The sequence below is a fragment of the Rana temporaria genome, chromosome 6 (genome assembly GCF_905171775.1).
Source record: "Rana temporaria chromosome 6, aRanTem1.1, whole genome shotgun sequence".
Classification (NCBI taxonomy): domain Eukaryota; kingdom Metazoa; phylum Chordata; class Amphibia; order Anura; family Ranidae; genus Rana; species Rana temporaria.
The window spans coordinates 117,476,701-117,491,353 of NC_053494.1; the positions used below are offsets into that span (position 1 = coordinate 117,476,701).

Consider the following 14,653-nt stretch of genomic DNA (forward strand, 5'->3'; position numbering starts at 1 on the left):
GCACTAGAAGTGACTACCCCATCAGTTAATTTTTAGAAGTATGTTTATTTATTTTTGTCCTTTTTCCTTTTTTTTTTTTTTATCGGTGCACTGTTAATGTGTAGCAATTATATGTATTGTAGTTTAGGTTAAAGCTTGTATTTTTGGGGAGGTTTATGTGTTCTGGAATGTGTTCCTCTTTCTTATTTTTTTCTCTTTTTTTCTTTTCTTTTTTTTTGTACAATTGATAAGGAAAAATAAAGTTTGTATATAAAAAATAAAATAAAGTAAATTGTCTGAATGTACTGTCTTTATTTTCTTCACCTTTTAAAGAGTCTGCAGAGCATGGCCAGGCCAGTGATGACCTGCAAACTGAAACCAGCAGCTTTATTATCCACTCCAACACTTCACTTACTGTGCATAATAAGTCACCCACCAGGTATATATATATTTTTTGTTTACTTATTTCTTGGTCTTGCAGCTGCTGCACAGTAGACTTTTTATATTTGAACTCCATTGGCCTCCATATAATATTGCCATAGGATTTAGTATGTTTGAGCCTAACAGCAACTAACGAGTCAATCAAAGCAGCTCATAATTTCCTGATTGGAACATTAAAGTAAGCTTCTCATTGGTTGGTATGGTAACATATCCTTTTTAATTTTCTCAAATTAGTAAGCAATAACAATCTCTATTAGCCATAAGATAAATAATAATTGTTATAGAAAATAACACATGCCTAGTTTAATGAATATTAAATTATTTGGATTTCTTCCCAAATATCGGCTGTAAAGGTTAGAATCTAGTTGTACACACAAGATTGTATGGGTGTAGGTGCATATCTTGGCCTTGCATATACAGCCCTACACTGCCAATACAAAGTGTGGTTTCTGATGCAGTTTTTATAACCAGATGACAATAACTATGTTCTTTACAGAAAAGCATTAAGGAAGTCTTGTATAGAAAACTTTAACATTGAGGGCCCATTCACATTGATGGCGATCACATGCATCAGCACCATTTTCAGTGGCACTCTAATGCACTGAGACAACACGTGTGTTGCAGCACATCTTGATGTGGTACTCTACCATGTATTGTGGTGCACTGCTTTGCAAAAATAGTCAATTTAATTTTTTTAATTTTGGGATGTCTGGTGCATTGGCAGCCCATTCAATTAAACCAGTTGCCTTATCACAATGCATTTTAATGCTACGCACCAGAAATTCAAGCTGTGAATGGTTCCTTAAGAATTCCATGTTCTTAATGCTGTAAATATTACACTGTTTTTAAGTGGGCCTGTAACCCACAGATAAAATAGCACTTTAAGGTGGTTAAAATAAAAAATGTTTAGGTGTCAGTATCGCCCTCCTCCTTTTACTTACCTGAGCCATCATTCGATCCAGCGCTGTGCCTATTTGCAGCTCTTCTCTCCCCTCACTTGCTGGTATCACTGGCTTTGCTGATGCAGCAGGAGCCATCTGCTTCCACTGCTGTCCAATTAAAGCCAGTAACAAGGGAGTGGGACTTGGGAGCGAGCCCACATCAGTGCCGCCATTGAAAGAATAGAAGGCTTTATATGGGGGCACTCGCCAGAGAGGAGCCAGGTGCACCAGCAGGGGGACCCGAGAATAGGACGTTGAGGGCCACTTTGTGCAATTTCATTGCACAGAACAGGTAGATATAAACTGATTTGTCATTTTGAAAAAATGCATTTAAAATAGTTTTAAAGCAAGCCTGTTAGGGAATGTGAAAAACAAAATACAAAATACAACTCCAATATCCTGCAAACCAAGAAGTTCTACAGGACTCAGTAGTGACAAGTTAATTGACACACCCGAAAGTGTCAGCTAGTAGCAGCGCTGGGATCTCTTTAAAGCCAAACCTTATCCATAACAACTTGATGGAAAAAAAAATGTTCTTTAGCAAGGAAAACGCATTCCACATTATTAATTATGCTACCAAAATTAGTATGTGCTATAAATGCTCCTGATTCTTCTTGCCGGAGGCTACCATTTCCCCTGAACAGAAGTAAATCTTTAAGCTGTCAGCAGATCACTTTTAGAGGCAGCGGGAGAGAGTCTTCTCCCTTGCTGTGTATGAAGACGAGTGAAGGGAAGATGGCCCCCACCAGTCTCCATATCACTGCAGGGTAGTAGCAATGTCAAAACGTCACTTGCGCCCATAGCTCTTAAAGGGACATTTTTAATTATTTTTTATTTTTTTTGCATTTTAGTCTTAATATGAGATCTGAGGTCTTTTTTGACCCAAGAGCTCATATTTAAGAGGTACTGTCATGCTTTTTTCTATTACAAAGGATGTTTACATTCCTTGTAATAGGAATAAAGGTGACCCATTTTTTTTTAAAGTGTCAAAATAAATTAAAATAAAGTAAAATAAAAAGCGCCCCGTCCCGACGAGCTCGCGCGCAGAAGCAAACGCATACGCGAGCAGCACCCGCATATGAAAACAGTGTTCAAACCACACATGTGAGGTATCGCCGCGATAGTTAGAGCGAGAGCAATCATTCTAGCCCTAGACCGGGCGTCACTAAATGGCGGACCGCGGTCCGGTTCCGGCCCCAGTGGCCATTCTACCCGGACCGCAGCCTCGCCTGTGTGTCTCTGTGACCGGCTCGCCCGCCTGCCGATGCCGCTATATACACAGCATGGCAGGCGCAGCAGGTCTGTGCCGTCTCTGCACTCCCCCCTCCCCACACTGCCTGTCTACCTTATTCACACAAACATGAATCACGACCGCGCTGGACAATGGGCGGGACTTTTTAAGTTAAAAAGTGGGTGATTGGTTGCTAGGCATCGGGTCGGTCCCAGCAACAAATCACTCGCTTTTAATGGGAAAGGTCCCGCCCATTGTCCAGAGCGGCCACGCTTCATGTCCTGTGTGAATAAGGTAGGTTTTCTGTGGGGAGGGGGAGTGTTGTGCTGTGCAGGACAGGACAGAACAGAACAGGACAGGGGTTTGCTATTGAGAGGATTGTGATGGGGGGAAGTCAGTCTGCGATGGGGGGTCTGTTATTGTAGGGAGGGGGTTGTTCAGTCTGTGATGGGGGGGTCTGTGAATTTGGGGGCTCCGTCTGATTGGTGGGTCAGTCTGTGATAGGGGGTCTGATTTGGGGGGGTCAGTCTGTGATAGGGAGATCTGTGATTGTGGGGGGTTCAGTCTAAGATGGGGTGTTCTGTGATTGTGGGTGGGGGGGTTCAGTTTGTAATTGGGGGAGGGTTAAATCTGATTTGGGGGGTCAGTCTGTGATAGGTCTGTGATTTGGGGGGTCAGTCTGTGATTGGTGGGTCAGTCTGTGATAGGGGGGGATCTGTGATTGTGGGGGGGGGTTCAGTCTGTGATGGGGTGGTCTGTAATTGGGGAGGTCTGTGATTGTGGGGGGGGGGTCAGCCTGTGATTGTGGGGGGATCAGTCTATGATAGTGGGGTCTGTGATTGGGGGGTCAGTCTGTGATGGGGTGGTCTGTGAATTTGGGGGGTCAGTCTGTGATTGGTGGGTCAGTCTGTGATTGGTGGGTCAGTCTGTTATAGGGGGTCTGATTTGGGGGGTCAGTCTGTGATGGGGGGATCTGTGTTTGTGGGGGGTTCAGTCTGTGATGGGGTGTCCTGTTATTGTGGGGGGTTCAGTTTGTAATTGGGGGGGGGATCAGTCTGATGTGGGGTCTGATTTGGGGGGGGGGGGTGATTGTGGGGGGGTTCAGTCTGTGATGGGGTGGTCTGTGATTGTGGGGGGTCCATCTGTGATTGGGGGGGTCCATCTGTGATTGGGGGATCAGTCTGTAATAGGGGGTCTGTGATTTGGGGGATCTGATCGGGGGGGGGGGGGGTCAGCCTGTAATAGGGGGATCTGTGATTGTGGGGGTTCAGTCTGTGATTGGGGGGTCCATCTGTGATTGTGGGGAATAAGTCTGTGCTGGGGGTGTCCATCTGTGATTGGGGGGGATCGGTATGTGATGGGGGTCTGTGATTTGGGGGGTCAGTCTGGGATGGGGGATCTGTGATTTGGGGGGGTCAGTCTGTAATGGGGGGTTTGTGATGAGGCAGGGGGATGTGATGTAAGGGGGGTGGGGGGGCTGAGGACACTGATGTAAAAGGGGTTCTATGATTTCTGCACTGGCAAAACACAGGTCTGTTTTCTATGTGTCCTGTTCACATTGAAACAGCGCCCCTGCGTGCTGAGCAGTGTGGTACAAAATGCATTTTGTTTCTATGCACCGCAACTGATCTGTGCTGCATAAAAATGAAAGAAATGTATTTTGCGATTTTTAAGTCGATTTCGATGGTGTGTGGGTCTTAAAGGTGTGTGCATATGTGTGGTGGGGGGGCGCTGTGAAGTGGAGGATATCATGTGGCGTCATAGCACCAATATGACATTCGGACCTCCGCTGGAAGAATTTTTTTCCGTCCGGACCCCCGTGAATTTTAATTCACTACCCCTGCCCTAGACCTTCACTGTAATTCAAAACATGCTACCTGTAGAATTTTTTTAAACATCGCCTATTTTAAGGGTAAAAGTTTGTCGCCATTCCACGAGCGAGTGCAACTTTGAAGCATGACATGTTAGGTATCAATTTACTTGGTGTAACATTATCTTTCACAGTTTAAAAAAAAATTGGGCTTACTTTACTGTTGTCTTATTTTTTTTAATTCAAAAAAGTGATTTTCTTCCCCCAAAAAAGTGCACTTTTAAGACCGTTGCGTAAATACAGTGTGACAAAAAGTATTGCAACGACTGACATTTTATTCTCTAGGGCAGGGGTAGGCAACCTTTAGCGCTCCATCTGTTGTGGAACTACATTTCCCATGCGGAATTGCAAGGTTGGCAGTTACAATCACTCCCAGAGGCATAATGGGGTTGGCAGTTACAATTGTAGTTCTGCAACAGCTGGAGTGCCACAGGTTGCCTACCCCTGCTCTAGGGTGTTAAAAATATATATATTTATAATGTTTGGGGCTAGTAATTTTCTAGCAAAAAAAAAAAAAAAACTGTTTTTAACTTGTAAACACCAAATCTCAGAAAGAGGCTCGGTCCTTAAGTGGTTAATGGGAAACAATCGTGAAAATGAATAATGCTCCTTTTTTATTGTTTCATTGATTTTGTTTGTTAAACTACAACCCCAATTCCAAAAAGGTAAGGAAGCTGTGTTAAATCTACATAAAACAGAATGCAATGATTTGCAAATCTCATAAATCCATATTTTGCCACAGTACAAAATAGAAAACATTTTACATCTTTAAACCGAGAACCATTTTAAAGTGGAAATAGACATAATTTTTCAAAACTTTGCATCCTCCTGCCTGTCAGCCGTCATGTACACTGAGCCCTGCATGCACAGCCTAGCGATTATTTACAGCCTCATCTGTGCCGCAGTGATGTGGCTCCTGTTCACATGCGTGGGAGTGATGTCATCAAACTCTGGAAGGCACCTAACCCGGAAGAAAGATAAGATGGAAGCGCAGAGGACCCGCCGGATCAATCCCACTGTCAATCATCAATCCTAGTGTAAATGTTAGATCTGAAGTCTCACATTTAAGAGGCCCTGTCATGCTTTTTCCCTATTACAAGCAATGTTTACATCCCTTGTAAAACATTCCTTTTAAAGGACAGTGTCAAAATTTAAAAGTAAAATAATCAAGATTTTTTTTATTTTTTAAAGAGCCCCAATCCTGCCTAGCTCGCACACAGAAGCGAACGCATCTGTAAGTCGCGCCCGCATATGAATACGGTATTGAAACCACACATATGAGGTATCGCTGCGATCGTTGGAGTGAGAGCAATAATTCTCCTCTCTAACTCAAAACTGGTAACCTGTAGACATTTTTAAACATCACCTATTGATATCCTTTTGCGATAATCTGACTCTCTAAGATGCTCTTTTTATACCCAATCATTTTATTGATTTGTTGCCATTTAACCTAATTGGTTGCAAAACTACTAGCACTACCAGTTGCTTAGCGTTTTGTTGCCCTGTTCCAAATTTTGAGATGTGTTGCTGCCATCAATTTTCAAAATTACCTTTTTTTTTTCTTAAAATTTTACATTTCTTTCATAAAAACATGTTTTCTATTGAGATTTGTAAATCATTGCTTTCTGTTTTTATGTAAATTTTACACAGCGTCCCAACTTTTTTGAAATGGAGGCCATAGAACACCAATCCCTTTACAGTATTTTCAAACATTTGTTTCCAAATACACAAATATGACCATTATAGTATAGAGTATAGAATGGCTAAAACCCTAAAATGTATGCATTTGTCTCATCCTAACTGGATACAATTCTTAATATTTCTGCTATTGGGAAGACCTATTAAGAGGTCCTGGTTTTAAGCACTATAATGATGGTGTGGAACAATTTTAATCTTTTGAACTGTCGTTTGTAGATGGACTGTTGAACCCTTTCAGAAACCTCTTCAAGCTCTTCCTCTTAACATTCCTTCTTGGGCCCGTCGTCTCCGGAGCTGTGAGGTGAGATAAAATTCAATCAAGCCACACCTTACCTTCAATTGCAATTTTGGATGGAAACTCAGTGTAGACCAACACAGTACACCTTAACCACTTGCTTACTGGGCACATATACCCCCTTCCTGCCCAGGCGAAATTTCAGCTTCCGGCACTGCGTCGCTTTAACTGACAATTGCGCGGTTGTGCGACGTGGCTCCCAAACAAAATTTACGTCCTTTTTTTCCCACAAATAGAGCTTTCTTTTGGTGGTATTTGATCGCATGTGCGGTTTTTATTTTTTGTGCTTTAAACAAAAAAAAGAGCGTAAATTTTGAAAAAAAACAATATTTTTTACTTTTTGCTATAATAAATATCCCATTTTTAAAAATAAAATAAAAAATGTTCTCAATTTAGGCCGATACGTATTCTTATACATATTTTTGGTAAAAATCGCAATAAACGTATAGTGACTGGTTTGCGCAAAAGTTACAGGGCCAGATTCAGCAATAACTGCGGCGGCGTAACGTATGTCCTTTACGTTACACCGCCGCAAGTTTTCAGCGCAAGTGCCTGATTCACCAAGCACTTGCGTGTAAACTTACAGCGGTGTAACGTAAAGCCGTCCTGCGCAAGCCCGCCTAATTCAAACGGGGCGTGTACCATTTCAATTAGGCACGCTCCCGCGCCGAATGTTCTGCGCATGCTCCGTTCGCAATTTTCCCGACGTGCTTTGCGCGAAATTACGGTGGCCCGACGTGTTTGTGAATCGCGACGTGCGTAACGTACTTACGCCGGAAAAAAAAATTCAAATTCGACGCGGGAACGACGGCCATACTTTAACATGGCTGGTGTAAAGTTAAGCCATGAAAACCATGGCTTAACTTTGCGACGGGAAAAAAAGACTTGCGACGACGTAACGAACGTGCGTACCTTCGTGGATCGCCGTAAAACCTAATTTGCATACCCAACGCTGGAAAACGACGCAAACTCCACCCAGCGGTGGCCGAGGTACTGCATCCTAAGATCCGACAGTGTAAGTCAATTACACCTGTCGGATCTTAGGGCTATCTATGCGTAACTGATTCTATGAATCAGTCGCATAGATGCTCTCAGAGATACGACGGCGTATCAGAAGATACGCCGTCGTATCTCCTCTGTGAATCTGGCCCATAGTGCCTACAAAATAGGGGACATAATTATGATTTTTTTTTATTATTATTATTTTTTACTAGTAATGGCGGCGATCTGCGTTTTTTTTTTTATTGGGACTGCGACATTATGGCGGACTCATCGGACACTTTTGACACATTTTTGGAACCATTCACATTTATACAGTGAACAGTGCTATAAATATGCACTGATTACTGTATAAATGTGACTGACAGGGAAGGGGTTAACACTAGGGGGCGAGGAAGGTGTTAAATGTGTAGCCTAGTGAGTGATTGTAATTGTAGGGGCAGGGGACTGACTGAGAAGGTGACCGATCTGTGTCCCTATGTACAAGGGACACAGCATCGGTCTCCTCTCCCTGACAGGACGTGGATCTCATATGACGTCCTGTCAGAACAACTGAGCTACTATGGCGCTGTCAATTGACGGTGGCTGGTAGATAAGTGGTTAAAGTGTTTGTTAACACAAAAAATAGAAAAATACAGATCACGGTCCTTTAAAGCACATTATACGGCACAGTGCTTGTGCTGTGTGTAATCTGCCCCCCTCTAAACTGTAAAAAAAAAAAAAATGAATCTGCCACTTCCTGTATGCCCTAAACAGACCACGATAACCAGGGCTGCTCTGCTCTAATCACTGTGGTCAAAGTGCATCCCTCCAGAGCTGTCTTCAGGCCGGTCATGTGACTTGTGGCCGCTTTACAGCTCTGATACACGGCTACTGTAGGAGCCGAACGGCCATGTGATCTCCCCGGGTGACATCAGAGGGAGATCACGGTCCCTCCTTGCCAATTTAGAAAAGGCCAGGAAAGCAGTGTTAATTTTCAATCAAATTTCGAATACATTTTTAGTAATTTTTTTATTACTTTAACCGAAACCCACCCACCCACTGTCAAATGACAGAGGGACTGTGCGGCTCTCGTTCTGAGAGGACATCATATGATGGAACGGCTGCCATTGTGCGCCTGCAGGGGGGTGGAGCAAGGCGATCATGGCCGTGCTGTGTTGCTAGGACACGGCGCGACCCTAATGTCTGTGATCGGCTGTGTCCAATCACAGCCGATCACATGTAAATACGAAAGTGCCGTGAATCGGCTCTTTGCCTCACACTGACAGAGTGTTTGGTTTTCCATGGGGGTACTTTCTGAAGAGAAGAAGCCTGGACCGCCGAGGGGGACCCCAGAGGAAGAGGATCGGGGGTCCGTTCTGTGCAAAACCATTGCCCAGATCTGTTAAGTATATTATGTTTGTTATTTTAATAACAAAAAAAAAAACACAAAGCTTTAGACCCGGTTCACACTGGGGCGACACGACAGGCGGCTCAGCCGCCTGACGTGTCGCATCCCATTCAATGCAATGGGAACCGTTCTAATAGGAGCGATGCAAGTCGCTCCGACTTAGAAAAAGGTTCCTGTACGACTTCGGGGGCGGCTCGGGGCGACCTGCATTGACTTCTATACAGAAGTCGTTTTGCAAATCGCCTCTGAAGTCGTCCACAGGACGACTTGCAGAGTCGCCCCTGAAGTCGTGTCGCTGCAGTGTGAACCGACTCTAAATGTGGCTTGAAGCCCGTTTAAATAAAGACAAAAATAAATCAGCCACATTGGTAAACACAGAATTTCTGACAATGCCAAGGAAACCTGTACTGAGATAAATATGGGTGCTTTTGCTGGCTAGTTGCCTGGCTGTCTCTGGATTCAATACACTGACCAGGAACAAACACACAGATTAGAAAGTTTAGTGAGAACTCATTAAAATACTTGTTCCTGGTAAGTGCCTCAGAAAATACTGAAAGCCAAGTAGTGCTTGGTGATCAGATATTGGTGGTCAGTCAACTTCGATTTACTTTTGATTATGACAAGCTAAGGAAAAACAAAAACTGAATATTTTGGTTTAATAAGCATTCTTTATTATATTTACAGAAAATTGGAGACTCTTACCGTGGGTACTGTTTGAGCGAGGCTGAGCTCATGAACATTTTAGGCCTACATAAGCAGCAAACAATGAGTGTTTGGGGAACACGCCAATCTCCAAGCCCAGCCAAACCTGCCACTCGCTTAATGTGGAAATCACAATATGTTCCTTATGATGGAATCCCTTTTGTAAATGCAGGTAAAACCATGATGTTATGATTAAGGTATAATAATTCCTGTTTCCTGGTATAATGATTGTACATAACTATTTTAATCAGACCTGGTAATAAATTACATACAGGAGAGTACTTAATAAATCCATACCTTCCACTGTAGCTCATAACCAATAATCAATTCTTCTAGGTGCACACAGTGCTTGTGCACACAGTTTTTAAAGGAACTTGGCAGGTTGCTTGTTTTAAACATCTAGGTTCCCTCAGATCCTTCTGTCTTTTCATGTAATCCCAGGCAGATTTGAAGATGTTGAGATTAGGGCTCTGTGGGGGCCCAACCATCACTTCCAGGACTTTTTTTTCTTATATACACTGAAGATAGTTCCTAATGACATTGGATGTATGTTTGGGGTTGTTGTCCTGCTGCAGAATAAATTTGGGGCCAATCACATTTCTCCCTGATGGTATGGCATGATGGATAATTATCTGTCTGTATTTCTCAGCATATCCACAATTCAGAGTGGAGTGTATTTGTGCCTGTGACATCACTGCCTGCAGAAAATAGTGAATATCTCCTAAACGGTGCAAGATTAGGAGATATTCATTGTACCTTCAGATAAGCTTTATTATAAGCTTACTCAGTCATGCAATACTGTACCCATATGAAATATTTGTAATTTTTTTCACACAAATAGAGCTTTCTTTTGGTGGTATTTAATCACCACTGGGGTTTTTATTATTTGCGCTATAAATGAAGAAAGACTGAAAATGTTATTAAAAAAATAATAATTTTCTTAATTTCTGTTATAAAAATTTGTAAATGAGTAATTTTTCTTCATACATTTTTCCTCATACATTTTTCCCAAAATGTATACTGATCTATATCTTTGCACAAAAACAACTCAATTTGGCGTATATTATTTGGTCTTTGTGATATTTATAGAGTCTACGACTACAAGCTATGGTACCAATTATTGAAAATGTATCACACCTTATCACACCAGATGTACTGACGGCCTATCTAATTTCTAGAGACACTAACAAGCCAGGAAAGTACAAATATTGCCATAGTCCAAATGGCCCTTTTTTGGAAAGTACACATTTTAAGTTAGTAAGAGGCATGGCGAGTTTTTTTTAAGTTGTAATTTTTCCCCACAATTCTTTGCAAAATGATTTTTGTTTTCATAAAATTGTCGTATTAACGGTTATTTCTCTCACACAGCATATGCATACTTGCAACTACACCCCAAAACACATTCTGCTACTCCTCCCATGTATGGCGATACCATACAGAGGCCCAACATGCAGGGAGAACCATCAGGCATTCTAGGGACATGAATTACACATTTAGGGTCAGATCCACGAAGAAGTTACGACGGCGTATCTATTGTTTTGTATCCACAAAAAAAGATACGCCTGAAGCTGGGCCAGATCCGACTGGCGTACGTCTTAGTACGCCGTCGGATCTAAGGTGCATATTTACGCTGGCCGATAGGTGGCGCTTCCGTCGTTTTCCGCGTCGAGTATGCAAATTAGCTAGATACGCCAATCCACAAACGTACGTCCGGCCGGCGCATTTTTTTAAGTTGTTTCGGTAAGGCTTTTTCCGGCGTAAAGTTACCCCTGCTATATGAGGCGTACTCAATGTTAAGTATGGACGTCGTTCCCGCATCGAATTTTGAAAATTTTACGTTGTTTGTGTAAGTCGTTCGCGAATAGGGCTTTGCGTAGAATTGCGTTCATGTCGAAAGCATTGGCTTGTTGCGGGTTAATTTGGCGCATGCGCACTGGGATACCCCCACGCACGTCGCATGCGCCGTTAAAAAAAACGTCATTTACGTCGGGTCAAGACGTATTAACATAAAACACGCCCCCATCTCATCCATTTGAATTGCGCGCCCTTACGCAGACACAGTTGCACTACGCCGCCGTAACTTACAGCGCAAATTCTTTCACGATACGGAAAATACGCTGAAAGTTACGGCGGCGTAGTGTATCTGAGATACGCTACGCCGGACGTAAGAAATTGCCGCGCTAAGTGGATCTGGCCCTTAATTTCTTGACTTCCCCTTACACTTTTGAAGGCCCTGGAGTTCCAGAACAATGTAAACGCCCCAAAAAGGACCCCATTTTGGAAAGTAAACACCCCAGCGTTTTTCTATGAGGCATAATGAGTCTTTTGAATGTGTCATTTTTTTCCACAAGTTTTTGGAAAATGTGAAAAGAAAATAGAAACATATTTTTTTTTTTTTTTACACAAAGTTTATATATTTCTAACAATTAGCATGTAAATAGCAAAAATTACACCCCAAAATACATTCTGCTACTCCTCCCAAGTATAGCGATACCACATGTGTGAGAGTTTTCCATAGCCTGGTCACATACAGAGGCCCAACATGCAGGGAGCACCATCGGATGTTCTAGGGACATAAATTTCAAATCTAATTTGACTAACTATTACACTTTTGTGAGGCACTGTAATGGTGCGGATGAGCACTGATGTGGCATGGATGTGGCACGGATGAGAACTGATGTGGCAGGGATGAGCACTGATGGGGCATGGATATGGCACAGATGAGCACTGATGTGGCACGGATATGGCATGGATGATCATGTATGTGGCACGGATGATCATGAATGAGCCATGGATGGGGATGGATGAGCCATGAATGAGGATGGATGAGCTATGAATGGGTACAGATTGGCACTGTGGGCACTTCAGAGCCAGCCCACAAGCGCTGCTGCACCCGCTCTTTCCTCTCCTCACACACTGTACAGATCAGTGTGAGGAGAGGGGAGAAGCTGTACCGGACATGCTCTTTTTGTCATGTTACAACCAAAAACATAAATGTATTTTATTTGTACTTTATGTGATAGACCAACACAAAGTGGCACATAATTGTAAATAGTTTACAAATAAATATGTAAAAAGTGTTGGAATGCATTTGTATTTAGCCCCTGAGTCAATACTTTGTAGAACCACTTTTCGCTGTAAATACAGCTGCAAGTCTTTTTAGGTATGTCTCTACAAGCTTTGGACATCTAGAGAGTGACATCTTTGACCATTCTTTGCAAAATAGCTCAAGCTCTCTCAGATTGTATTGAAAGTGCCTGTGAACAGTAATTGTCAAGTCTTGCCACAGATTCTCAGTTGGATTTAGGTCTGGACTTTGACAGGGCTATTCTAACAGATAGATATGTTTTGATGTAAACCATTTCATTGTAGCTCTGGCTGTATGTTTTGGGTGGTTGTCCTGCTGGAAGGTGAACCTAAGATTGTCCTGTATTTGGCTCCATCCATCTTCCCATCCACTCTGACCAGCTTCCCTGTCCTTGCTGAAGAAAAGCACCCTCACAACATGATGCTGCCACCACCATATTTCAAGGGTGGGGATGGTGTGTTCAGGGTGATGTGCAGTATTAGTTTTCTGCCACACATAGCATTTTGCTTTTAGGCCAAAAAGTTTTGGTCTCATTGGACCAGAGCACCTTCCACATGCTTTGCTGTGTCCCCCACATGGCTTCTTGCAAATTGCAAACGGGACTTCTTATGGCTTTCTTTCGACAATGGCTTTCTTATGCCGCGTACACACGATCATTTTTCGTGTTGTAAAAAATTACGTTTTTTTTAATGTCATTAAAAACAATCGTGTGTGGGCTCCAGAGCATTTTTCGGGTTCTGAAAAACGGGCAAATTTTTTTTCGAACATGCTCTATTTTTTCACGACGTTTTTAACGTAAAAAATGGTCGTGTGTGGGCTTTAACGACGTGAAAAATCTGTGCATGCTCATAAGCAGGTTATGAGACGTGAGCGCTCGTTCTGGTAAAACTACCGTTCGTAATAGAGTAAGCACATTCATCACGCTATAACAGACAGAAAAGCGCGAAATCGTCTTTTACTAACACAAAATCAGCTAAAGCAGCCCAAAGGGTGGCGTCATCCGAATGGAACTTCCCCTTTCTGGTGCCGTTGTACGTCACCGCGCTTTGCTAGAGCATTTTTTTTTTTTAACGATCGTCTGTAGGCAAGGCTGTTTTAATGATCAAGTTGAAAAAAACATAGTTTTTTTCTAGAGCCTGAAAAACGTTGTATTTTACAACCCAAAAAATGATCGTGTGTACGCGGCATAATTCCCACTGTTCCATAAAGGCCAGATTTTTGGAGTGCATGACTAATAGTTATCCTGTGGACAGATTCTGCCACCTGAGCTGTGGATCTCTGCAGCTCCTCCAGAGTTACCAAGGGCCTCTTGGCTGCTTTTCTGATTAATGCTCTGCTTGTCCGGCCTGTCGGTTTAGGTGGACGGCCATGTATGTAATGTAGGTTTGCAGTTGTACTCTTTCCATTTTCAGATGAGGGATTGAACAGTGCTCCGTGAGATGTTCAAAGCTTGGGATATCTTTTTTTTTTTTTTAATTATTATTTATATAACCTAACCCTGCTTTAAACGTCTCCACAACTTTATCCCTGACCTAGATAGTAATGTGTGAGTATTCCTCTGCGCTACCCAAAATGTGGATATAACGAAATAATATTATACAAAATAAACTAGTAATGTGCAATAAATAATAATAAGCTGCCGCATCCACCTATTGTGTTCCCACAAATAAAGCAGTAAGTGAAGTGTTAATTGGTGTCGTGCAGGCCGAGTAGTGCAAATAAATATATACCATGGATATAAAAAGTCTACACACCCCTGTTACAATGTCAGGTTTCTGTGATGTAAAAAAAAAAGATTAAATAATTTCAGAACTTTTTTCCACAAACTGACATCTTCGGGGTGGGGGGGTTGGAGTAAAAATAAAAAAACAATAATAATGTGGTTGCAGAAGTGTGCATACACTTATAACTGGGGATATAGCTGTGTTAAGAATGAATTGGAAACAGAAAATGCAAGTAGGATGTTAAATACCCATCCATAGTAAAACTGTTTTCAGAATTAAGCAATCACATACAAGC

General features: G+C 42.4%; 1 protein-coding gene across 1 annotated transcript in view; it reads left to right on the plus strand.

Annotated features, from left to right (window-relative positions):
• Positions 1-14,653, plus strand: part of CARF (calcium responsive transcription factor) — a 78,530-nt gene that overhangs the window by 22,128 nt on the left and 41,749 nt on the right. The window contains exons 5-7 of the mRNA XM_040357241.1: positions 313-418; positions 6,377-6,461; positions 9,529-9,718. Coding sequence (XP_040213175.1) covers positions 313-418; positions 6,377-6,461; positions 9,529-9,718 — 381 coding nt within the window. The remainder of the gene's footprint in view (positions 1-312; positions 419-6,376; positions 6,462-9,528; positions 9,719-14,653) is intronic.